This window comes from Pseudonaja textilis, chromosome 1 (genome assembly GCF_049901715.1).
Source record: "Pseudonaja textilis isolate UNSWEBS1 chromosome 1, rPseTex1.2, whole genome shotgun sequence".
Taxonomy (NCBI): Eukaryota; Metazoa; Chordata; class Lepidosauria; order Squamata; family Elapidae; genus Pseudonaja; species Pseudonaja textilis.
The window spans coordinates 215,668,732-215,696,252 of NC_141990.1; the positions used below are offsets into that span (position 1 = coordinate 215,668,732).

At 40.0% G+C, this 27,521-nt stretch overlaps 1 protein-coding gene across 4 annotated transcripts in view; it reads left to right on the forward strand.

Annotated features, from left to right (window-relative positions):
• LOC113441222 (leucine-zipper-like transcriptional regulator 1) overlaps positions 1 to 27,521 on the forward strand; it is a 51,720-nt gene extending 24,199 nt beyond the window's left edge. Inside the window, exons 1-8 of one of the 4 annotated variants that reach the window (XM_026708114.2) lie at positions 9,569 to 9,918; positions 17,317 to 17,536; positions 19,010 to 19,089; positions 20,408 to 20,486; positions 21,198 to 21,244; positions 22,788 to 22,908; positions 23,033 to 23,219; positions 23,871 to 27,521. In XM_026708114.2, coding sequence (XP_026563899.1) covers positions 17,377 to 17,536; positions 19,010 to 19,089; positions 20,408 to 20,486; positions 21,198 to 21,244; positions 22,788 to 22,908; positions 23,033 to 23,219; positions 23,871 to 24,555 — 1,359 coding nt within the window. In that variant the 5' untranslated portion in view covers positions 9,569 to 9,918; positions 17,317 to 17,376 and the 3' untranslated portion in view covers positions 24,556 to 27,521. Of the gene's footprint in view, positions 1 to 9,568; positions 10,328 to 17,298; positions 17,537 to 19,009; positions 19,090 to 20,407; positions 20,487 to 21,197; positions 21,245 to 22,787; positions 22,909 to 23,032; positions 23,220 to 23,870 lie in introns of those variants that run through there. The other 3 variants (XM_087920463.1, XM_087920462.1, XM_087920461.1) reach the window with 3 other exon arrangements.

Here is a 27,521-nt window from a genome sequence, read left to right on the forward strand (position 1 = left end):
AAAAAGAGAGGAAAAGATGTTATCAACTTCTTGTAAGAAGTAATTTGGGTATAGACTCCGTGCAAGTTTATACTTATAATCCACCCTGAGAAAAAGCATTCCCTTTTTTTTTAGCAGAGAACAAAATAATAAATAAAATATATCAAATGCATGTATCATTACAGTGGAAATGAATGCAAGTTGCCCTTGCTTGACTATGTGTATCTTGCTTGTTTATGTGTATCGTTCAAATCAAATAAACACAAAGTATATATAAAAGCAAACCTTTTAAATGTGTCTCTGAATTCTGTTCATTCACAGCAAAGAGTCATTAAAACTGATTGTCCCAGATAAGAGCAAGCCCTTGGTTGTTGTGAAAGGTTGTGCAAGTCTGCCAAGAACACAAGATTAATTGCAAGGAAAATTCAAAACCAAAAGTCTCAGAAACAAACCAGAATAGACTGGACTTCCACAAGAACTTGGAGTTGAAAGAACTTCTTTGCTTCCTGCAAAGAACCCAACCCCCTGAGGGCTAGCTTTTATCCCTTATGGGAGGAGCCATCACCTTGCAGCCTTACTCCTGAGTCGCCTGTGCTGCTGCAGCTGCTCTTTGCTTTGAGCAGCCCTGCGCGTACGTGCACTGGGCACAGGCTCCTCGGGGTCCTCTGCATCACTGCTGCCAGGCTCCGAAGGCAGCACCCCACTCTCCGATAGTCCTGGCCCCATCACATGCAGGCCCCTCATCCAAGTCCTCTCTCTCAGAGACCTCAGCCGTCCGTACCTGCTGCCGGCGAACCACAACGATATGTGTGTATAATATGTATATGTATATACATTGTGTATGTGTGTAATGAACACATAGACTTACATTCCCCACCATTTCTTTTTGGAAAACTAAGAATTCCTAGTGAAAATAATGCAACATTTTTCAGGAAGCATTTTTGCTGAAGATGATAAAGGAAATCAGCGCAGCAACAACCAAGTCTGAAAGAATCACGAGGGGCAAAGTCGTCCTTTACTTTTAAAGAGGACTTCTATTCCCTATAAAAAGGAAGGCCATTTGTAACCATTAAGGGTTTAAACTTTGTCTCTAATATCTAGTTGGAGCATGATAAGGAATCTGATACAGCGGGGCGGGGGGGATCTATGTTCTACTCACGTGATTTCACAAGACCTCATGAGTCACAAAAAAAGACAGAGACTTTTTTGAAGACTGGAACTTTTTGCTAAAAGAAGAAAAGGCTGAACTGGATTTGGGGGTCAACAAGGATTAAAGCAGGAGGCAATTGATAGAAGTACAGAAGTCAAAATCCTGTTTTCTTTTTTCACTTTTTTCTTTATTTTGTCTCTTGTTTTCTTGCCACTTTTTATACTTTTATTGTACAATACAATTCTAATAGAAATATATTTTAAAAGAAAAAGGGGTTTTTTTGTATCCTAAAAGGCTCCTTTCCTTTTTTTCATTTCCTTTTTCTCTTCTTGGATAGAAATATATTTTAAAAGAAAAAGGGGTTTTTTTGTATTCTAAAAGGCTCCTTTCCTTTTTTCCATTTCCTTTTTCTCTTCTTGGATAAATATTATAAGGCAGAATACGGAAGTTTCATGAAACAAGCAGGGCTCACGGGAAACATTGCAGTATTGGTGCTGCTGCTCAAAGCTGCAGCTGAAATATTCTCCTTGTTGTTTTTAAATTAGCACTCCGTAACTACTAATATCATCTCAATCTTTACCTCCTCCTGAATTAAACTTTTTTCCTAAATAATTTTCTATGCTTCTCTCTCCCTCTCTCCTTTCCTCCCTCCCTCCATCTCTCTCTCTGACTCTGTCTGGTGAATCGTGCCATTCTGGGTACACAGGAATCCAGCCTGAATATTATTAATTTTCATACAAGGAATAACAACGTGAATATCAGAGGGGGTGTGTGGAGGAAAGGACAAGATAATGCTGCTCTGGGAAATACTCTAGCATAAAATTCAGATGCTCCATTCCACTCTTTCTCCCCTGCCTTTTTTTTGGGGGGGGGGGAATGGAGGTTGAGGGCAAGATGGCTGCCATGTGACAGCCCTTTTAGCGAGCTCTTTATCTTCCTATTATAACTACTTTTTAAATGTAAAATAGTTCATTTTTATCTAATATTATCTGTAAACTAGTAAAGTTAGTTTTCTTTTACTATGAGTAGTAGTTTCAGGTTTTTTTAAATTTAGGATTGGATAAGATTAGGGTTTAGACTCCAAATTCTGGAATTTATCAACTTCAAGCATTGGTAGATGAAGTGAGAGTATGTTCTAAAATCTTTTAAACCACCCAAGGATGCAGAAACAAAAGGTAACAGTAAAAGCAAAAAGTGTCTTGAAAAGAAAATTTAAAAGAAGGCATAAATTGGAAATGTAATTGGGAGGAAACACAACATGGCAGCAACAACATCCAGACAACCAAAGATAAAGAATTTATTTCAGATAATGGGCACTCTCAGTAAATCTTTTTTTGCTCTTCCCCTCCTCATAACCTCAGTAAGTAAGCCCTGCTCCTTACAGGAGTGGGAGGAGGATGACTGCCTTTCTCTGGAAAATGAAGCTCCGTTAGGAGACAGAGGAGAGAACAAGGATAACACCAAGAGCAATTTTAAGGAAACTTGGATTTGGTTGTGCCAAGAATTGCCTCCTGACCGCACAAACAGTTATTGTGATATTTAACCTGCTCTTGAAAGCAAACAAAAAGATTGAATAATTAAAGTCTCTAATGGGAAACTACATCTCTAAATTAGTTAAGGAAGTAAATACCAAAGCCCGTGCTCCAAGACGTACTCTTCATGGATAGCTCATGTGGATTGGGAGCTTCAAGATGGAGAAGACACGGAGATATAGGATTCTACTCCAAATTGCTGATGTTTCTTTGAACAGGGCAGGTGGCATAACAGACAAGTAACACTGAACTCTCTTTCCCAAGTTTTACACTGTAGGGTATATTCTAATGAATTACCAAATATTTCTTGGCTCCCCAGCAGACATGGTTGCAAAAGAATATTGTTAGCCTTTGGGCAGATTGCTCTTCCTTCGATGTGATTCAGGCTTGAAACTTTTCAAAGGGAATATTCTATTTGGCCAATATAAGTGTTTTGTACCACCCCAATCCATCCTCTGCCAAAGTCTGGGCAGAGAGCCAAGACAGTGAGGGAGGCTGACTTCAACCCTGAAAATTCTAAAATATTAACGACTAAGCAAAGAAACCCTCTATTAACAAGGATAGAACAAGATAAGGATAATAAAAAGAAAAGAAAACTCATATCTACTTAATGGACAGTTACAGTTTATGGATGCTGAGGAAAAATTAATGCAGTTTGCTCAGGAGACCAACAGCCTGATTCTAAAGAAAATTGGAATGATTAGTTCACTATTGAAATCGGTAACTAATGCAACAGAAAATTTGAACATTCTGCTTCCCTCTCGCTGCTCCTCTGGGGAATTGTTACCAAGCTCAGTTTCTGAAAGCACCAAATCTCCAACAAATAAAAAGAGAAGGTGTGTCAGCCCAAAGCAAAAACTACTGGCACAAAATCAACAAAATGGAGACTGATAGACTCCCCAAGTCATGTTTATTAGAGCAGATAAAATCACAATTACAAACCTCTTGGTATCAGGAAGCTGACAAATTTCATAAGAAATTGTGGCCTTCCTGTTTCTTGTGTAACAGGAGAAGAAATTAAAAAAAGAGCTGCTCAGAGAATCAAGGATGTAGAAGCACAAAATGATATAGCTATCCTTAGTAAGGCTGGTAACTTGAAATAGCTGAGCAAATATAAATGTTCTTTTCAAATAGACAGCTATTTAAAGTTACAATTGTCAAAACATCTTATGGAGATATTAATGTGAGCGAGATTCAAACAGCTTGACACAATGGTCAGATATGGGAGATTCCATTCTATACACTATAATGGATGTCTCTGCATTTGCGGAGTGGCAGAGATAGAAGACTTGGCTCATATCTTATTTGACTGACCTGAGTAAGAGGATGAGAGATAGGTACCTTGGTTCATATACTAAACGAATGACCCATTGGGAACCCCATATTAAAACAACTTACTATTGTGGCCCACTGAGTGCCAGTGGAACTGGCGGCAGACTTGGATGATCAGGAAGTTGGGGAGGAACTTGGGACAGTTCTGGGGTCTGGGGAAGGCTTTGATGGAAATTCTGCAAGAGCCAGGGCCATCCAACATTTCCCAACCACCGGAGAGGCAGCTGCTTTTGGAGGCTGAGATAAGTGGGGAAGAAGAACAGCTGGTGCCTATTCCAGATGCGCGTATATGCAGAGCTGTTAGGAGGGGAGAACAGCTGCGGACAAGGAGTAGACTCATGATGCAAGGCACACCTGGACACTGAATGGGCCCTCCCTGGCTGGGGAATAAATAGAAGGAAAGGGGAGCAGTGGTGCATTAACTATTAAGTAGACTAAGCACATGCTTAGGGCACCAGGCCCAAAAGGGGCACCACAAAGATGAGGATATGGCTTCATTTGTAAGTATGTACAAAGGAGGGAGGCACCAAGATTTATCAGTGCTTAGGGCACCAGTGACCCTTAATCCTTCACTGAAGGGGAGTGGTGGTTGTAGAAGACAACAGTTCAGATTTCTAAAGATTTGGCTTATTGTGTTTCCTATCTCAGAGACTGCTTGCCAGAACTTAATCTGCAGCTTCACAGCCTGGCAATTATCTCAAGGAACTGGGAAGGTTTGTTACTGCATTTAACTCTTTGAAGGACTATTGCCTGGACTTTTTGGTGTGTGAATGCCATTAATTCACAGGAGATAAATAGTTTTTTTGAGGGGGGGGGGGGCAAGGAGTCTTTCTTGTTTCTGCTAAGGCTGAGTCAGAACACTTACCTTCCGTGCTGCCAGAATTTGAAAACAATACGGCACAGTACTTGAGCAAAATAATTCGGTTGAGAACAGCATATGTGGGACTGATTGGGGTAGATTATAGGGGTGATGCTGAAATATTTTGTTTTATTTATCTCTATATTAAATTATTGTATTTTATTTCAATTTCATTTTAAATTGTATTTTATTCCAATTCCATTTTAAATTGTTTTTATAATATTTTAGAAATTTGTGTTTGGAACTCTGCACTTTGATATGGCCTCTGGGCTGATCAATAAAATAAACTCAAACCCTTCCCCCCCCAATCCTTTTCCCCCAACAGTCCTTGGCTCTGTTTGCACAACCTGATTGACTCTGTCAATCACCCTCTTGAATAACAACCTAACTCTGTGCATCAAAGCACATAATTGTGGATGATCTGGCCAGACAGATTGCGATTGGAGTCGGTGCCATACTCTGTCTTATTCTGCCCATTTCAACTCAGCTGTGCCATTGAGAAGATGAATAAAAAGTCAAATGAGAGGCAGACTTTCTACGACTGGCCTGCTGTTTAGAAGGGTTAGCTAACCCCAGTGCAGACTGGTTTGTGATCTTCATAGAACATTATCAACTGCCTCTTGCAGCTCAAGCCAAACATGTTGCACAAATACAATTAGTTAGATAAATGCTTGGTAATTGGTAATAATTGCACTACCTAAATAAAATGCTAGGTTTTCTTCTGCTTTGAACGAGTTTGATCTCCCCATGTCTCCTACTTACAATGGGGTAATGTCACTTTGGGCCCTGCAGGACTGGTGTCCAGATGAGATCCCTGCCAGCGTATCAAGGGAGCAAACATTTTTGCCCAGCTGAGAATTCTCACCAGGCCTGCAACATTGGCTGGTTACTGGAAAAAGTAATGGAAGCCTTACAAGGGGAAAGTTCCCTTTGAAGCTATTCAGCCATCAGTGTTGTCATCACATGCTTTCAGTTGTTCTTTCCTTTTTTATTTATTTTTTGTCCCAGCGCTTCAGGTTTTCATTCAGTCTCTCATTTTTTTTAAGAGATTGTGCGCTTTTATTTTCAATGCATCTTGCAGGAAGAAGTAAATAATTTCTCAACAGCAACTGAAGGAAAGAGATTCTAAAGAGATTACTGAATAATTGCTGATTATGCCCCACCTGATACTTGCCTATAGGAAATAGATTTTGTTGAGAGGTGCATTATCTTTAAGTAACACCAGGGCTCACCAGACAGCAATTTTTACTCTTTAAAAAAAAATCTGTTGTAAACAAGTTAAAAAGATAAACAGGTTAGAATATTATTGCTGGTTAGTATAAGAATCAGTTAAAATTAAACCAGTTTACCTATCATAGCAAATCCTGATTTACCCAACCAGCATTATTTAATATATTATCATTGGCTGGGTTTGCCAAACTATTATTCATGGCTTACAAACCACAGAATCTGATTTGCACAATGCTATCCCTCTGAAGTAAACTAGACTAGAAAATCTCCCCCCACAACCTTAGTATGTCTTAAGACTAGATATAAAAGTTATTCATAATCAATTATTAACCGGAAAATCATCAGCGGTAGAATTCATCTTGCATCAACTCAACACAGCTATCAGAGTTGGGCAGCTAATAACTAACTAAAACAATATCAATCACAATGATAATAGTAATTCTAAGAGCTTTCTACTATTGCAGGACTGTGGTGGTAGAATCATGTCTTTAATGTGTTCCTAAAGGCTGGGAATATCAAGGCCAGTCTAAGATCTGGGGTGATGAGCCCCAGGCAGGTGTATGGTGGAAAAATCTCTGTTCTTGGTACAGCCAGATGACACTGTTCTTTAGAAAATATCTACATCTTGCCTCTCCTGCTGGATGGGATGGGATGGGTAGATGTAACCAGAAAAAAGTGGTTCATCAAATAATCCATCTCATGCCATATGAGTCTTCATAGGTCATAACCAGCCCCTTGAATTGAACCCACAAGCATATGGGCAACTAATGCAGCTTATGGAAACAGATTTAATGTGCGCTGATCAGGAAGCACACATAACCATCTGCATGGTTATATTTTGTACCAGTTGCAGTGTCTGGACGCTCCCCAAGGGCAACTCATATAGCATTACAGTAATTTATTTGAGAGATGACCAGGGCATGAGTGACTGTGGGCAGAGCCTCCTGGGCCAAGTACAACCTGTGCACAACATGGATTTGCACAAATGACCTCCTGGCCATGAATCCAGAAGAAGCCTCAGGTTGCACACTTGGTCTGTCTGGGGCAGTGCCACCATATCCAGAACCAAATATGGTAAATCCCCAAGACCAACAGCTCCCAAACCCAAAGCCACTTAGTCTTGCTAGGGTTGAGATGAAACTTGTTCTCTACACAGACCCTCATATCCTCCAGCCCCAGGACAGGACTCCAATACGTAGCACTGCTTAATTTGCCAAGGGTGGACATACAAAGCCAGATATCCTCAGCATGATACCAAACCATGGTTTCTTGAATAAGCCACGGTGCTTTCAGTAATACCATAAATTAGAGTTTACAAACCATGACACATTAAGCCGAAACCAAACAAGCCTTTTCATAGCTTAATACTATATTGTGGTGTTGGAAGTTAAAACCCACCCCTCCCCTAGGAAAATGAAATATTTTAGGATGTATGAGTAATGTATATTTATAATTTATAATTATATGAGCCTTGGTGGTGCAGTAGTTAGAGTGCAGTACTGCAAGCTACTCCTACTGCAATTTGGTAGATTGAATCCCACCAGGCTCAAGGTTGACTCAGCCTTCCATCCTTCCAAGGTGGGTAAAATGAGGAACCAAAATGTTGGAGGCAATATGCTGACTCTGTAAACTGATTTGAGAGGGCTGTAAAGCACTATAAAGCAATATATAAGTCTAAGTGCTATTGCTATTGCTATATACTAAAAAGGCAGAATATTTCCCCTAAAAAGAGAAGTAGAAACTCAGAAGCAGAAGAAGCTCACCCCCACCTTTGTTAATGGGTGGGCTTTGTTATTCTACATAACAAAGCCCTCTACCCACCTCACCACCCGGCCTGGGAAGATTACATCAGCCAATGCTCAGGGGAAGCCATGTGGTCCAGACAAAGCCTACAAGGTTAGCTAAGAGCCCTGCCCCTGGGAGTCTGACAGTCAATAGGATACATTTCTTACACAGGAACAGGAAAAGCTAAGGTGGGGCCCAACAGAAGGTATAAAACTAAGGGTCTCTCAGTGTCTTGGTCCTTCTTTTCCTTCACCCAGCATCTTGAAGCATGTGGTCATTCTTTTCACTTTGGAGCTCCAAGCCATGTGGTCCTGTCCAGTGGTGGGATTCAATTTTTTTTACTACCGGTTCTGTGGGCATGGCTTGGTGGACGTGGCAGGGGAAGGATACTGTAAAATCTCCAGTCAGAGGTGGTATTTGCTAGTTCTCCAGACTACTCAAAATTTCCACTACCGGTTCTCTAGAACTGGTCAGAACCTGCTGAAAACCACTTCTGGTCCTGTCCACCATTAAACCATCTTTCCAAACAGCCTCCATGTTTCCAGTGTCTTTTTCCCCACTTGGAACTGAACCCGGAAGGATATTTCTTCCAACAGTGGATTGAGCAAATAAGCAGACTTCCAAAATCAATTGGGATTAATCACAGCTTCAGAGAAGCTATTTTGTAGTTGCACTTTCGGTAGTTTTTTAAAATAAAATGTGAGCTGCAAAAGACTGAGGGATCCCCTGCTTTAAACAAAAAAGACCAAACCTATTCATATACAAGGCGTAATTCATGAGAAGTGCAAGAGTTCTCAATTGTTTTTCTTGGCAGTTCTCCTAGGGGTGAGGTTTTGTCACTGCTCCTATTTGGCTTCATCTTTTAAAGGATAACTTAACTGTAAAATGCACTGCTACGTATTGTTGGAAGCGGGTGTCCGCCCGCCCCAAAAAAAGCAAGTTTAATCAGAGAAACACCCATCACAACCTCCCAGTTCTTTGGGTTTTATGCCAGCTGGAGGCTGTGGGCGGGGAGCATTTCAGCTAAGGCAACTGGGAATGGCTCCGCTATTGGCCCCGAGCTCCGTGGAGGCTTTCTTCCAAGTTACGCCTGTCAGGAATGCGCGAATGTTTTCACTTGGAAAAGGAAGATTTCCTCGAATCCCGAGAGCGCCTTAACTCCTCAGATTATTTTGAGAGGCAAAGATCAACAATGACTAAGGATCGGAGTGGCTGAAAGCTTTCCTCGAATGAAATCCCCAATGACAAGCAAAAAGATGGTTGCTTAACGATGTGTGATTGAAGGCAGAAACCACAACAGCTACGTTCCCACAAAGAGGCGCCGCCAAAACCAAAGCACGTTGGGAGTTCTCAGTGACGCGTGAACTCCGGCTAGGGAACGTATTTTGTACGGTGTGCTTTGCCCACCGGTCGGGCGAGGGAATCCCTTATTTCTTGGACCCGCGTTTCTAAGGTTCTTGCGACCTACAGAATCCAAATCACAGAAGATGCGTTCCCCAGACGCAATAGAACTAAAAACAAACAAACAAACAAACCGCGGGTTGGCCCGCTTGGGGAGCATCCTGACGTGCCAACGCCCTTAACCGTGCGATACACGGTACATTTCCCCCCCGCCCGCCCGCTCTTTTCAAACGCGCCACATCCTTTCCCTTTGGGGGCGTGCGTGGAACTGCGCCCTCCACCCAAAGCGTATAAAAGAAAAAAAGAAAAGAAAAAATAAATAAAAGGCGAACTCGCGCCTTCCCCGCGCCCTCAGCCAGTCGCTGCCTACGTGGGCGGCGTGTCTGGCCCGCGCGGGGCCTTGGAGTCGGGGGCGAGCGATGCGATCCGAGCGCCGCCTCAGCGGCGGAGGCTGAAGGAGGCGGCGATATAGCGGGGGAGGAAAAAAAGCGGAGCAGCCCGGCTGTCTTTCGCGAGAAGAAGGCGGGGGGTGGGTGGGGGAAGGTGGGACAGAAACCCGCAAGGAAACGGCAAAGGAGGAGGGGGAAGGGGGTTGGCCTGAGAGGCGAGCGGGTTGCCGAGGGTATGCGGGGCGGCCACCGATTGCAACGGTATGTGTTGTGGCGGGGAGTGGTGGCGGTTAGGGTTGTGTAATGGCGAAATATCAGGGTTCCCCTCCTCTAATTTTAAAACTGGATTCTTTCTGTGAGTCGATGACTAAATTGTTCGCCTCGGGTTTCTTCCCTCTCTATTTCATTTTATTTTTTTTTAACGCCGTTGACGGGGGCAGCTTATTCACACGTTCTCTTTCCCGGAGCGCTTGTGCCTCTCGGCTTTACTGCCTTTCTTGACTTGCTTCCCCTCTGAATTTTCAAGGAGAAGTAAAGAAACCTCCGCAAAGCCGTCAGATCTTCTTGGCGGGGTGGGTTGGCGGTGGCGGATGGAGGATACTACATCCCATCGACCTGGTAGCTTCTTCTCCAACCTACAGCGAATCTCCCATCATTCCCAACCAGGAAGGTGATGGGACGTTGTGATGTTGCATGATTATTTGCTGGGATGGGGGTTGGAGGTAGAGAGAAAGTTTGGTTTTAGTCCAGCGGCTGTCAAAACGTTTCGATCCAAAGATCCCTTTACTTTCTCGAAAGAGATTGAGGACTCTGGTACATTTATTGATGTTGGTGCATTAGAAATTAAAAATGGAAACGTTTTAAAATAGTTATTTGATTTTGCAGATCCCCCGAAAAGATCCCTGAGACCTCCAAGGGTCTCCAGAGCACCCGTTGAAAGCTACTGCATTTATGTTTAAGGCTTCATTTCCTTCAACTTCAGAGGAATTTTCAAAAAGGAAATAGTGTAATATCATTTTTTTTTCTTTCATAACGGACTGTTCCACCCCTTCCATTGTGTTGGTTGAGTGTGAAAGATCACTTCCATTTCCTGCTTGCTCTCATCTTGCTGAGTTTAAAAGATGATGGGGGAGAAAACCGCTGATCACTTCCAATACCTGTCCTTTTACTTGCACTCTGCAGCATGCCTCTGTAGTTTTCTAGCACTGCAAAGTATTCAAGCAGTGCTCTGTTAAATAAATACCAAATTGCACTGGCGTGTCTCTTAAGTTTCAACTTCCTATTGGAAATTTCTACCCCTCTACCCAAAATCTAGATGTGTGTGGCAGCTGCTTATAGACATTTATTAGTGAATAGGTGACCTTTCCTTTCCCTGTTGCTTCTCATGTTCAACAGCTGAGCTCTGGTGTGAAAAACAAGCTCCAGAGCTGAAATCCTCAGAGGCCTTTGCAGCCACCAGATTTTTTTTTTATTGGGTTCAAAGTATAAGGTATAGTATTTTGGAATATTCCGAGGGAGCCCAGAAGCATCTTCTGAGAATGTCTTGCTGTTCAGGACAGGCCAAAGGACAAAATGCTGTTTTGAATTTACTCTCTGTTGGGAAATATGTATTGTAATCTTACTGAAGAAGAAATCTGAGACCATGTCAGTCAGAAGTACAGAACGAAAGTGAAGTAATAAGAGACTTGCAAACTGGCTTCAATTCATGCTGGACTGCCGACCCAGTCTTTTGGGTTTGAGGACTATTAACATTATGTAGAACTTTTCTTTAGGTAGAACTTTCCTATCATATAATTTACTTCTGAGTTATCTAATTTGTGTGTGTGTGTGTGGGAACTTAGCTTGAGAAATAATGTTTGCCCATGATACCATGGAGTTAACCTTTGGTAAGATGGGGTGACCAATACATTTCATAAATAAATCCGTTCATCAGTGTGGTTAAACATGTATTACGTTCTTTAGAGTTGTACTTGATTCCTGGTGACTGGATAAAAGCTCTCCAAGTTGTCCTACCTCTTACTGCATTATAGAGCTCTTAAGGGTGCATTCATATAGCTTCCTATGCTCTGCCTAGCCCCCTCATGTGTTGTTGGCTTCTCCTTTGATCCATTCTTGTCCATCATTATCTTTTCTATCAGTCCTCATGCTGTGTCTAACATGGCTTTTGTACTGAGATCCTTGCTTCTAATGAATATCTGAGCTCGATTTCCTCTAATACTCAATGGTTGATCCTTTGGGTTGTCCAATAAGTGTGAAGCAGTTTCTTCTAGCATTCTAGGAGTAAATCTTTTTCCTAAATCTGTTCCTCCGTTGATATAAGCCCCAGTATATGTTGACCATTCTAAATTTTGTCTGAAATGTCACAGTTGTTGATGAGTTTATATGCATTCCTTTTTGCTCGCCATTCTTTCTCTTTTGTACAATTGTCTTTACCAATACTGCAGCCTAGAAAATCAAACTTAACAACTATCCCATTGTCTTACATTCCTATAGTTTTCCAGTAGACGTGACCTTTGTTTCCTTGATGTTCAAAGAAAGCCCAACCTTTTCACTCTCCTATTTTAGAATTGTTCCTGTTAGATATTTTCCTTTTTTTTTTTTTTTTTTTGCAACCAAGACAGTGTCATCTGTATTTTGGGTTCAAACGCCTCCTATCTTTTGAATGAAATTATTGTTATCCCCTTGTGTATTGCGGATACAAAATAAGAAGAGCTAATTTGCAAACATTTTGGTGGTTCCAGTTAACTTTATATTAAGCATGTAGAGTAATTGATAATATTTTTTTAAACTTAAAAAGAAAAAAACCTGGAGAGAAAGAGGAACAGAAAGGAAAGAATCATGCTTTGTGGTTTTTTACACCATTGCGTCTTTTTGCCTTAGAAGCAACAAATAATAAAGCTCCCGAAAAATAGTTTTGAAGCTTGTCTGAGGAATAGCACTGTCTTTTTTTTCTGGTCAGTTTTACTTGTCATTGGATCCCTTACCATATCACACATTGCAGCTCTAAAAGTGGTTGATGGATTAAATGGCTTGTATGAGCTATCCTAATCTTTACTGCCTGGAGCTTGTCTATAAAACTTTTATCGTTAATGACCTCAATACATTAAAAATGATGGTCAGTTTAACCATATGCTAAAACACACAACCATCAGCAGTGCCCAAAAGAGAGTGGAGGATCATGTGTAATTAGAATAGCAAAAAAACCTCCACTAATGTTTGTGTGTTTAGATCATTTTTGTCCATTGTTGCTTTGCCAATGTATTTATAGAGGCCAAGAACTGGTTTTACGGAGTGACAGTACATTGTGTTATTGTTGGCACCAATAAGAATGCAATTTTTTTTTCTTTCATGAGAAAAATTATACTACAGTTTAACAGCTGGGAGTATTTCTTGTATGACTGTATGTCCTCCTATATGCTGAATAAATTTGTTTTATTTTTTTCATCCCTGCTCTCACACTTCATGCTTTCTTTTAGCTATAGAAGACTTAGAATAACATTTTTTTTAGTAAAAGTTTTATTGGGTTTTCACAAAGCACAATAGAAATAAAACATCTTTTTTTGAGAGCAGCATGATTCCAGGTTATCACATCTCAATACAGACATAATCTCAGTTGCATATTCATCTTTGTATTCAATTTCATATATTATCACTATTTTATCAATTTTTCAATAATTCTTCTCTTCCCTTACTTTCCTCAGCCTTATTTTATAATTATCTCATTCCCTTTTAATTCAATTACATACCTTTTTCTAAATTTCTATATCTTTCTAGTCATTATATTTGTACTTTTCTACTGTCCTACTTACAATTTCATAGATTCTTTTCCATCATCATCCTGAAAAGGAAGAGAAAGAAGAAAATTCCCTCCCCTTCCAGGCATTAAAAAGCAAGGTTCCCCCTATAATTACCAAATAGAGTGTGTCACCTATATATTTTAAAATTATTATCCTTTCAAATCTCATTAAACATTTAATTTAAACATTATACAATTATAACATTCAATTTCTAATATCTATCTTGGTACTTTCTCTTAACAATAAACACTTAATTCTAAAAAAAGAAAAAAATATATAAAAATAATGAATAAAATGATTAATACATTCAAATTCATCCTGAAAACTGATATTTCATTATAAATCTTTCACATTTCTCTTAAATTGTATTTTATAAATCCTTAAAAACAATTATTTTCATTCATTCCTCTTATTTCCTAGCAAGCCTTCCATTACATCACAATATCAGTTTTATCTTTCATTTTAATCACCTATGTTTCATATTTTCTAGCTCATTACTATTTCTAATATAACAACACTTATCTCTTGTACCCTTGCAGAATCCTCTTTTAATTTATATTTTAACTATTATCTCTATGTCTTTTAAGTAGGCTAATACCTTTAATCCTTGTACATTTCCCGTTTCCTTATTTCCTGTTTCTGTCCCTTATAACTTCTTTTCCTTTTTATCTTCCCCTCTTTTTCTCTCCATCCTTTTTGTATCCCTGTCTCTCTGATTCTCCTTTCTTTAATCCTCTCTTCTGCTTTTTCCTAATGTGATATTTACTTTTCAAACTATTCTGTTTTTTTAGTTGTTTTCCCAAGGCTTACATTTTTAACTCCTTTCCCCACTTTTTCCATTTTACCCCACATTGCATTTTTTGGTTGTTAAAGATGGCTTCTTCTTTGTCCAGCCCTTCTTGTTCTTCAAGCATTTCTTGTTGTTTTTCATAGTTCAAAATCTCAATTTCTAAAAATTGAAGTGTGAAGCCAAAGGATCCTCTTCCCTCTTGCGACTCTTCTTTCATTTTTTTTAAGTTCCATTTTTAATTCCTCAAGGAATTAAGGAATTTTAAACACTTGTAAACAACCACCCAATTGATTTTAATTCAAACCACTAAAAATCCAACACCCAAAATTCCAAAAATCACCAAGTAATCCAAAGCTCTTTCTTCTTGCTTCTTTCTTCCACTTTTTCTTTCCGGGGGCTCTGTTATATTGTAGCAAAGTTTCAGTTACAGTATATCCTTTGGAAATCTTTTTAAAGTTTCACAGTTAATTCTTTTTATTTCCAGGCGATACTCTGTGTTATTTCCAAGTCCACCCTTTCTTTTTCTCCCCACTTTCCTCCTTTTTGAGGGCTTTAGAATGTCCAAAAAAACCTTTATTTTCCCTTTGACACTTTAATTTCAGGTTAGGATTACCTGTTAGTGTCAAAGTAAATCAACACAAATTTCTTAGTTGAGTCTCTTCTTTTTAAACTTTCAAAGCCGATTGCAGCTATCAATGTGAGAAAGAAAAAAAAAACTTTTTTCCTTTTCCCCTCTTTTCTCTGCCGCTTTAAAAATCTTCTTTTAGGAATAACACTTTTAATAATTTTAGTTCCAGGGTACCTTGCATAGATGTTATCTCAGCTTAGCCCGGTCTATCAAGCTCTCTCCCTTTGTCTTCCCTCCTGCTCAATCTTGTCCGGTCGGGTTCCTCTTTGAGGCGGCCATTTCTGACCACTGCTGCAACTGCCTTTGGGGAAGAGACTAATGCCAAGCCGAGGAGGAGAGATGTGGCTCTCTTCGACTCAGCTGGTGGTCTCACCCCTCTTCGTCACCTCTATGGGGTGGCTTCAGCCCCAAATCCAAAGGATTGGGGCGCTCCAGTGGTGAACACGGATCGAAATCGCGCACGATCGCCGATTTCGGTTTGTTGCTGAAGATGCCCAAACTGGAAGACCAAAGACTTAGAATAACTTTATTGCCACTTTGAATGTACACTAATCGGCATACATTAAAATGAAATTTCATTGCATACAGCTCTCAAAGGGTCACCACCTCCAATATACACTACATAAACCTGACAAAATAAATACAAAATTAGCATAAACCCACATATATGACAGAGATATAATTTCATTCTGCTCATTATTGCCACTTTGTATATTGATTGATCATCATAGGAGTAGAATTAAAAATTGTTACTTCCTCTTTTGATTTTTCCAGTGAATCTTTAACCTCCATACCTTGTTTTACTTACCTTTCTCCATTTTATCCTACTTTTGGCATCCAGGATTTGCTCAAGGTCTTTTGCTACCCGAAACTAAGCAGAAAACGATGTCAGCCAAGTTGAAGGGCAGAGACACGACATCAGGCAGGCAGTGGAGGTGGGGGAGGGGCAAGCGTCATCCATTAGATTATAAATCCCATAAATGGGTCTCCTACCCTTGAAAATTACATTTGGAGACAACAAATTATTGCTCATTGCTTTTTGGCAGGGATGGGCAGCCTATAGGCCATTGGTTGCCCCAAAGTCCAGCACCCTATCCGAATATGCTGCTGATGAAATTTGGTGACAATATGGCTGCTTTGCGGCAGTGTGAATTTTGGGTTGCTTTTAAAAACAATTGTAGAATTGAGACCCCCTGGCTTCTAAGAAGTACAGGTAGTCCTCAACTTACAACCAATTAGAGACTGTTTGAAGTTACAATGGCACTTATAAAAAGTGACATGACCGTTTTTCACACTTACAACCGTTGCAGTATTCCCATGGTCATGTGATCAAAAATTCAGACACTTGGCAACTAGCATGTATTTATGTCTTTACGGCAGTTGCAGTGTCCTGGAGTCACATGATTACCTTCCGCGACCTGACAAACAAAATCAATGTGGAAGTCAGATCACAGCTGGAGTGATTTATTTAACAATGGTGGCAAGAAAGGCCGTAAAATGGGGCAAAATTCACTTAGCAAATGTCTCACTCAGCAACAGAAATTTTGGGCTTAATTGGGGTCATAAGTCAAGGACTACTTGTAGTGGGATATTCTTTTGCCTTTTCATTCTTTGCATATGGCCAAAATTGTGTTTTGTTGAACTTGGCTCATCTTGCACTGAAATGACCACCAACCAATTGTGTTAACAGGAGACAACTGCTTTTCAGTGAATTTTCAGGTTGGGGTTTTGCATACAAAGTAACGTCGCTATAAAAAATATTTTGTTCTTCTGTTGATAGGAAGAATACTGGTTATGTGTGCGTGTGTGTGTGTGTAAGCAGATGCAGATGCAGATTCCTTCACCATGTCAAAAGAAACAGGTCATTTTTCTTTTGCACTGAAATAGGTTTATTTCCTTAATTTGATTACATATATAAATACTCTCGTTTGAAAGCAGGGTATTTCCTGAGGCTATTAATCAGAGTTGTTAATTTCCTGTACCTGGGATTAACTGTTTCCAGTCCATGAGACAACACTAAATGAAATGAAGCATGGTGTACTTGTATGAATAGGGTCAATTTCTCTCCGCTCATATGATATAACATCACAGACAACACATTTACTCTTGAGCACTGTTTTCATCATGTAAAGGAAACCGGAGATGTGTCCAGACAGCCTGTGGGCCGGATACGTCACGTACAGCTCCACGAAGGGGAAAATTGTCATGAAACCTCTCATGATAGCAACATGACGTGGCGAGTTTGACACCCATGCTCTACAATATATTTGTTTTTTTTATACTATTTAATTCTTAGTATGGATGTCTACATTTTTCATATATGTCATTTTTATCCATCCAGAGTCACTTTTGGTGAGCCTATGCCAATTCAGTTAATAAGCCAATTAAATAAATGGTTACGGTAGCTTCTTTGTCTCCATTCTTAGCTCTCGTTTCCTTTTTAGCTTGGAGCTACTGTTTGGAGGACGTCATCTCCACATGGGTGTGTTTTCCAGCTAAGAGGGATGAAAAGGAAAACAACGTTTTCATGGAACCCAGTGAAACAGAGCAAAATTTCTCCCTGCGATCGATACAAACATGCCTGCTGCATCTGTAGGGGGTTCCTTTACGTTTACGGTGGCCGGAGAAATACTAGCTTGAGTGATTTCTGGAGATTCAAAATAGGTAAGGTGCGCTGTATTTGGTTTTGTTATGGCATGAAAAGAAATGCCTCAAGCTGCAATCATACAATCCTGTTGGAATGTATTGCTATTTTTGAAATGGCCACCAGGCAGAGGCCTTTTCTATAAAGATTTTTTCTTTTCAAGCAAGATAATCTGGACTATTTTAATAATCTCATTAGATATTTAATGAGGTGTTATATGGCCGCTATGGATCGGTTTTCAAATGTTTTATTTACTGTTTTTGTTGCCTTCACAACCTTATATGAAATGGTGACCAGCTAATTCCTATTGCAAAAAGGTGGCTGGCCTCAGTGATACAATCCAGCAAAACTGCACTTACTACACGAGTAGCTGAAACAACCATGTATCTAAAATGGTAGACTGTACAGGTAGTCCTTGACTTACAACAATTTATTTGGTAACTGTTTGAAGTTACAACAGCACCAAAAACGTGATTTATCAGTGGTGGGATTCAAATCTTTTTTTACTACCAGTTCTGTGGGTGTGGCTTGGTGGGCGTGGCAGGGGAAGGATACAGTAAAATCTCCCATCAGAAGCGGTATTTGCCAGTTTTCTGAACTACTCAAAATTTCCGCTACCGTTCTCCAGAACTGGTCAGAACCTGCTGAATCCCACCTCTGCTTATGATCTCTTTTCACACTTACAACCAATGCAGCATCCTTAGGGCTACATGAACAAAATTTGGGCGCTTGGCGACTGGAATGAATTCATGATGGTTGCACTGTTCTGGGGGTCATGTGATCCCCTTTTGTGACCTTCTGACAAGTAACGCCAATGTGAAGCCAGATTCACTTAACAACCATGTTACTAACTTAAAATCTGCATGGATTCGCTTAACAGCTGTGGCAGGAAAGGTGGTAAAGTGGAGCAAAGGTCGCTTTTAGCAACTGTCTTGCTTCGCAATGCAAATTTTGGGCTCGATTGTAGTCACCAGTTGAGGACTACCTGTAACAGAATAATAGCTTTGTATCTGGAATAGAAGAATGCTGGTTTCATAATGAGAGTGGAAATGATCCAGATTGGATTTTAAGAATACTTGATTACAACATGAAAACCCTGGGACTTCACAGGGTACTTGACTGTGCCAAGAACACAGGGCTGAAGTGGTGTTTTCAAAATGCACAGGTCTGCAGCCAAAACTCCGAGCCAATTCTTCTCTTCCCTCTCTAATGTCAAACACTTCCTGTGTTCTCTTGTTATCCTCTGCATTTTTCTGCAGATTGCTAGTGGTGGGACGGAAAAAAAAAGATATCTGGAGGTATTTGAACTGCATGTTTAGCTAAGTGTTCAGGAAGGGTAAAAGAAATGGGTCTGTTTTTCAGGATGGCCCCCTTCATCCAGGATGTGATTTGATTTGCAGATTCTGCTGGTAAAGTTGTAATTCCCAAAGAGGGCAAAAGTGCAAATACTAATAAAAAAGCTGCATTGACGTTATGCTTTGTTTCTACTACAGCGAGTAATGAATGGGAGGAACTGGACAATTCAAACGATGGCCCAGAAGAACTGGAAGAGCACACAATGGTGGATTATCAGGCAAGCTATAATAGCTAATTAGCTATAAATCACTTTATAGGTAATCCCAGATTTAGGATCACAATTGGGACTGGAGTTTTGGTTGTAGATGATTGCAGTTGTAAGTCGAGGTACCCATGTGACTGGAGCTGATTTTGGTGGCATTTTTACCATGGTCATTAAGCAAATCATGTGGCTATAAGCCTGAATCATGTGGTCAATAGATGAATCATGTTGCTCTTAAGCAAATCCATTCTACCAAATGGGCGGGGTCCCCCCCCCCCCCGCGAAACTAGCAAATAATGCTGGAAACTGGCTAAAAACATTGCAAATCATGGATCATGTGACCATGGGATATTGTAACTGGTCATGAATTTGTTAATTTAAAACTTTATATAAAGATTTTACATTAATAAATTTACAACCAGTTACAGTATTCTATGGTCACATGACCATGTCATGTCACCCATCTTGGTGGCACAGTCCGAGTTAACGAATGCAGTACTGCAGGCTACTTCTGCTGACTGCCAGCTGCCAGCAGTTCGGTTCTCACCGGCTCAACGTTGACTCAGCCTTCCATCCTTCCGAGGTTGGTAAAATGAGGACCCAGATTGTTGGGGGCAATAGGCTGTCTCTATAAACCACTTAGAGAGGGCTGTAAAGCACTATAAAGTGGTATATAAGTCTAGGTGCTATTATTATTGCTATTTTATGATCAACTTGGATGGCTTCCAATCAGAATAAATGTGAGCCGAAATGCAGTCATATGACAGGGATGACACAATATTTTATGATAGGTGAAGCTAGAAGTGCTTTATGGGTTATAAAACACCCCTTCAGAGGTGTTTAATGAGGTAAACACTTATATCAACTTAATGAGTAGCATTTCACATAACTTTATTACCATAATATCACCACTACCTGGCTTTTGAAATAAAAATATTTTGAGAAAGTGTTTAGGTTTTAATCCATGCCGAAAAATGAACTGTCACTGGATATTGTGATGGATGGATTGGAAACTGGATTAAAATAACTTTTAAGGACTTGCATCCGTTCTTTGCCTTTCTTGTTGATGGGTTCTAAGGTCAAACTGAAGCATGGTTGAATATTTTTGATGGAATGGCTTTGAGAAGAACATGGAACTATGTGAAACTGGCATATAAAGTGATAATTTGTAATTCTTCCTGATTATTGTAGCCATAGGAGCTTGAAGATGTTTGTACTAAGCTCAACCCAAAAATGGAAGTTTTCAGACTTTGGTTTGAAAGTTGCACTAAATGGCAATAATCTATAGAAAATGCAAATGTGATTCATTGGAAAATGATTATTGTATTTGCAGGATATCCTCTATATCTTTGGTGGAATGGTGGATTCAGCTTTCACACAGAAGAGAAATCCTCTATGGATGTATGACATAGGTGAGGAATGAGATAAGTTTTATCCTTCCAATATATTTATGCATGTATTTCATAAATATGTACTAGTTTGTATCAAGAGTATTTTTATTCATGTACAATCTGTTCTGGTAAGGGTTGTAGATGAAGAACAAATTAACATATCAAACCAATAATTGTCTCCACCTCTTCTTGCATGCTTGGATGGAGAGCTAAGGAAGTACTGTAACTTTCTTCTTTTCCTCAGAAGCTGAGCCAGACGATTGCTCTGTTTAAATATTGGCCTTACTTGAGCTAACTTTCTAGACCAGGGGTGTCAAATTTGCGGACCATCACATGCTGGCCAGGCCCACACCCGGTTTAGCAAAGGGGGGAAAGTCACAATATGTCACGTGATGACGCGAGTTTGACATCCTGTTCTAGTCTGATACCCTTCAGTGGCTCAGAACCTGGGAACCATGGGAATTGTCATCTGACACACATGAAGAGTTCTGGATTGTGAAGATATTTGCCTTGCTGTATAGAAATAGTTCCTAAAATGAAGAGCACATTGCCATTCACTGCCTTGGGAATTGTATCTGGAGCTGAAATTTATATTGTGTGTTGTTGGTAAAGGAAAAACAGCCTGAAATTTTTCCTGCCAATCTCTCCTTTTAGTGCTCGCATAGCACTGCAAGCAGCACAGTAGCACCTTCTTGTGGTTAATGCTATGATTGACATTTTATATACCTGCAGATGCAACCAAGTGGATAGCCTGCCGGCTCCCAGCAGTAGCGGGTGAGGTAAGGAATAACACAACTAAATATAATGAATCATCCATGAAACCTGTTGCTTTGTTGATCAAATAGCTTGCTTAGTTACATACTTTGAAAACTGCTCCAGACTAGATGAGCCACCGCCATAAGGTAGCATGGTAAGTTTAAGATACTGCTGCTTCTGGTTTTCTGGGACATTTACATTATTCATACTTCACGTTTGGAAATGAATCTCTTCGATTCTGAATGTTGAAATAAGAATGGTTCTCTGGCTACAATTAATTCTATGGATGCAATTATTTCACAGATTGAATTCCTTGTTAGAATTACTGGAGTTTCCCCATAACCAACCCATCTCTCCAGGGGTGGGATTCAACCTGTGCAATAACCGATTCGGTGAGCGCACGCTTCACATCCCACCTCTCTGTCTCTCCCTCCTTCCTCCCTGTAATTTAAATCCTGCCTCAGACTAGCAACTCTCCGTAAATGTCAAAGTTAATGTCAAAGTTAGCTGAAGTTCACAAAAGCTTATGCCTTTTAATACATTTTGTTAGCTGGAAAGACTTCCTGTATTAAATGTGGAGAAACTCAGGAAGCAGAAGGCAACTGCACTAGTACAATTTAACACAGACCAACTAAGAGAGCCCCATTCAAATCCTAGTCTCTAAAGGGGCATGGTCTTGTATGTGGGGTGTGGGCAAAACAAATGTGGAAGAACCATGCACACATCCCTCTACTTTCCTTACAATCATGATTCCACAGGCTTAGCCAGAAGTTATATTTTCAGAGTTCTGACTTCCTGTTTTCCTTCCTGTTTAGCAGTAGGAGAACATCATCTGTAGGCTGTAGGAAACTTTGAAGTCATTTCTTCTCCCTCCTCCCAAAATATAGTTTAATTCATAATCTATCTATAGAATGTGTGCATTTTCCATCCATGTCTTTATATCTACATACATATGCACATCCATTCTCTTAATTTATGGAGATTTTCAATCATTTTAGTGGGAGTCGTAAGATTCCATCTATAGGGATAAATGTCAGCAAACTGGAAAGGAACATTATTTTTGAAGGATGTTGCTAAAATATGAACTGCTGGGACTTCCATTGAAGTAGTGCAGTATGAATGCCTTAGGACAGGAGTGTCAAACTCGATTTCATTGAGGGCCGCATCAGGGTTGTGTTTGATCCCCCAGGGGCTGGGAAGGGCATGGCCGGGATGGGCGTGGCCAGTTCGACATCACTCGTCAAGGTTTGGTTTTTGGCCAACAGCCTCCCTGAGCTCCGTTTTTGCTGACAGGGCTGCAGGAGGCTGTTGCAGCTGAAAACGGAGCCTGGGAAGGCCACGCACTGCTCTCCCCAGCTGTTTTGATGGCAGAGGCATCGCAGGCTGGTCCTTTGCTGTTTCCAGGGTGGCCCTGCGGGCCAGATCTAAGGACCCTGAGGTCTGGATGCAGCCTGTGAGCCTTGAGTTTGACACTCCTGCCTTAGGATATTGCCTGCTTTCTATTGGTGTGATGGCAACGATAATTAAGGACGGTTGTTCCATTTTGTCTTCTCTCTCCATTTCTAGGTTCAAGTTCCTGTTAATCGGAAGGGCCACAGTGCTGTGGTCTACAGGGGCAATATGTATATATATGGGGGATACATTGATATTAAAGGTGCTTCCCAAGAATTCTGGACCTTTTATTTTGGTAAGTTAAACTTTCTCAGCAGCTATCTGATGTGTAAATAATGCTAGATGCGAAGAAAAACCCTTTGAAAACATCCAAAACGTATCTGTTTAAAAGGTAATGAACTCTAATTATCTTCCTTCAGATACAAAACAATGGGCCCCTCTATTGGTTGCATCCAGTGGGAACAGCCCAGGTCCCCGACATGGTCATTCTGCTGTGGTTTATGGCAATGGCATGTACTTGTTTGGAGGATTAATGGGACTGAGCGAACAGAAGGACTTCTGGATGTGGGATTTTATAGCCACCAACTGGTCCAGTATCAGGAGAAGGTAACTGTTTGAATGTACCTCACTAGCAGTTGCAAAAGTTTAAGAGGGCGAAGATAAAACCGTTTTTCCCCTGCCGATTGTTCCTAGAGTTACACAGAAGAGCAAGTTTATCTTTTTTACACATTAGCCATGAAGCCTAGCATCATAATGTTCCAGTTATGTTAGCTGGGATTTAAAGATGTTTGCACATCAATTGAAAACAGGGAGAAGGGGGACTTGAGTGCTGTGGGAAGGCACAGGCAAGAAAAACCCTGATACAGTTTCTAATATGGGTACCTTTGGGAGGGTCTTATTTTTCTAGAAGCAAATGTTTTTGATGACGTGGGTTGTCCCTTTTATTTGGCCCATTGCCCAGTTATGAATGGATAGTGTTTGCATCTTTGAAAAAGAAATCCTGAAGTGACAGAAGAATCGTAATAGCCAATACTGTACAGAGGAGACAACTTAAGGAGCATGGACAATATTCCCATGCATTTGAACAATACATGAATAGATAATTTATGGGAACTGTTTGGGGTGGACTATAGAAAGCGGTTCGTGACTTTTCCATGAATTACCCTGACTGGAGAGAAGCATTGAGAAGTTGAGCCCATTTTGATGAGCATCAGTGTCTTCCTTCTGCTGATTTATCTCTGCTGTGTTTGCCTCCAGCCAGGGACCTCCAAGAGTGGTGGGACATTCAGCTTTAATCTTGGAAGATTCCATGTTAATCCTTGGCGGAGGCCTTTCTAGCACTAAGCCAAATAATACTTTGTGGCAATATCATTTTCCATCTCAAACATGGGTAAAGTTGCCTAGCCCAGTGGTGCTGTCTTCCAAAGCATATCATCAGATGCTGCCAACTGGATTTGGTTTCCAAGGAGCTGCTGATTGCCCACTGAGATCACTTGGTTGCTTGAAGTCTAAAGAAAAGCGTTGTTCAAAGCTACTGACGTTTTCTAAACAGCACACCTGTTTCTTTGAGCATCTTCACGAGGAGCCTACATATCAGATACTCAACAATGAGACTGGCTCTGACATAGAAATGAAAACGTTTTGCCAGTCTTCAAAGGATTCTCTAGGATTCACTTCCTATCAAACCACATCCAGTGCAGAATTGAATTCAGATCCAGCAGCAGAGTTGCTGTGTAAAGAAAGAACCTCGTATCTCAACATTGCCAAGGAACAGGAATTTGCCACCATGACTGTAACAGATGAAGGGTCAAGCTTGGACACTCTGAAAAATGAATGTGGAGACATTTGTGAATCTTCTGTTGTGATGCTACTTGTTGGCGGTAAACCTCTGTCCAGTTCGCCTGCAATCTCATTTTGGCAAATTGAATTAAACGGAACTTAAATATCAGGCAACTCTCAAGAGGCAGAAGACATGCCTAAGCTCAGTGAAGTCGGCATCTGGGAAAAATCACTTGGCAGTTCTTGCTTACAATTGTATTGTGAAACCTAAATTCACACTTTGTATGACTCCAAAATACACGGGAATCCATAAAACATTATGAGATTTGTTTTCAGCTCTTTGCTCTGTAGACAACTTGGGTCTGCAAATGTAGATGAGGCAGTTATGATTAGGACGCAGCCAACAGCAGCCATTGGTTGCATTCATTTCTTCGTGTATGTGTGCCATTTCAAAGCCCTTTGCAAATTGCCTATATAAAGGATGCAGTATAATCATTCCCATGACTAAGCTAGGTAATTGTAATTCAGTTCAGTGGCTGCTTTGGTATGACAGGCCTACGTGCTTATGCAAAGAAAACTTCTTAACCATCATTTATTCAGCAAACCCAATATTCTGCATTTGCACTATAAGCTAATCTGATATGTTTGGCTATCTAACAGTTTAACACAGATGTTTGGTCTATATGCTTGAGTTTGCTGTTAAAATGGTATCTGAGTGGGGGAGAGGGTGTTTCTTAGCATATGCTTAGTTGTTATATTGCACTGTTTAAAGCTGCATTTTCCCTCAATATGAAATTCACTGGGCTTCTATATTATCTCCTCTGATACAAGTTAAAGAGCCAGAGCTATATAATTTTATAGATCTTTAAAGAGTAGTTGTGTCTGTTCCAAGCACAGTTCAGACAAACTTAGTTCACATCGAAATAAGGTTCTCCAATTGCTGTGGCGTTTTTTGACCTTATAACCCAGAATGTAGCAGCATGCACGCAAATACTTCTACATTACAGCACTCTCCCTTCATAACCTGAAAGTGGCCTAGAAATAGATCTCTGAATATGATCAAAATACATTCATACACTCCAGCCGTACCAATTTGCAGCATTCCAGGCATTCCATGCATACTGTACATGACAGATGACATCAGATTAAGGTCTCTCTTCGTATACTATCCTCTTATCATGTCCCCTACTAGGCATGCAATCGCTGTTCTGGAAAACACAAGCACAGCTGGGCCTTATGCATGTCACATGGAAATAATTGGATGTCCTGCAGTGATGCTTCTTGGTGGTTTTGGGGGTTTTTTTTGCTTGTGAAGTTCTCATTGCCAAGAACGTCTGGGCATGTTTTATTCTTTCCAAAATCACAGAAGGAGTTGGGCAAACAGCCAACTGTATAGAGAAGTTTGGCACGGAGAGTGGAACACGGGTGCTCAGCTTTTCAGTCCAGGGAGAGGCAGTTTGTGCAGAACAGAAAGGGGAAAGTGGTTTTCAGCCGGCCTAGTATTATTTTACTGATTTAATTTTATTAGTTTAACATAAAAAAAAATCCACACTGGGTTGATCCTCTCTCTGTATCATTTCATAGACATGGCTATGTATTTTCTGTGAGAAGAGTATGAGAGAGGTTTGTCACTATTTTTCTTCTTTTTGAACTAGCTCTAGGGATTTTCTGGTAGCCCCCTTACCCAGATTGACTGATTTAACATTTTGGAAATCAGCAAAATCATTTAAGTATTTGCTCCTTTTCATTTTGCGCCATCACAATAATGTAAAAAATTATTTTGCTAATACTTATTCAACTTCAGTCTATATGAAGAGAAAATGGTCCTTTGAAGTTACCCCTTCTTAATTTTTGAGAGGGAAAAAACCATGAAGTATATATATAGCATCAGGAAAAGCCTGCATGGTGCCTTTTTGATATTTTTTTTCTTTTCAGAAAACATCTGTTTTACATGCTATAAAAGTAGTTATATTTATTAATTATATTTTTTTGCTGCATGAAGCTTTATACCCAAGCTAAACTATATTAATTTAATTTTGTGAAAATGTTATTCACTGTGTTTTTAATTACTTTGTTAATAATATGCATCTCTGATTTTTGTAACGGTGGCATATTGAGAGGAAAAAAGGCAAAAATATAAGCTCACTGAATGATTTGCAGCTTGGCTGGAGATGACTGAACACTTGATATGTTGTAAGACACATTTCCTGGGGCATTACAGCTGGGAAACAAGATGAGTTGTTGATGCTTCATTTGTATGCTGATTGTTCTCATTGAGGATGAAAAGTCAAATATACTTCCTTCCTCTCCCCTACTTATTGCAACTATTTTGGTTAACATTCACTTACATTACCGCCACGAAGTAGAAATGTAGGGTCACTTCTGCTACGAAAAGCAAGATATTACTCCAAACCAGGATATCCTTAAGGAAGCAGATGATTTTGTCAGCATTCTGAACTGTGTGCATCAGTAGTCCCTAATGCTAGAGCATTGTTCTGCTAGAAGAAAAAACACTTAAGCAGACATTTTGTACAGTTGTGTTGTATTTAGAAATAAGCTACAACTTTTATGATTGATCCCAAGTGGTCTACAAATCACAGTTGTTGTTCCCTTATACAGTGTTTAGCACAATCATTCTAGCATAGTTTTTACATCTGGAATTACATACACTCATACACACAATACTTAAAAAAATAAGTTACACTTTCAGTAACTACATTGTTTAAAAAGATACAAATACAGTAGTTAGTCTGAGTTTTTTCTTTGAAAAAAAAAAAAACAATCAAAATGGAAGTTCTTACATACTTCATAGAAAGTTTGTCCAATTAGGGAAAACATGTGAGAACAAAGGAATCTGTAATCAAAACATTAATCACATTAGGAATGCTGTATCAGAATGCTCTGTAGTCACTCCACATGCATTCTGTTTCAGAGAGAATAGGTGAACATTTTGCTCCAAGAGGAATGTTAATGCTTAGCGTTAATAACAGAGGCCCAAATTGTTCTGCCTCAATAATCACAGACACTTTAGTTATGGAGCAGTAAAGTATGTTCTCCTTGGGGCATCTTTCCTAGAGATACAAGTACTGTAACATGTGATAAGCGAAGAAAGAAAAGACAAATCTGAAT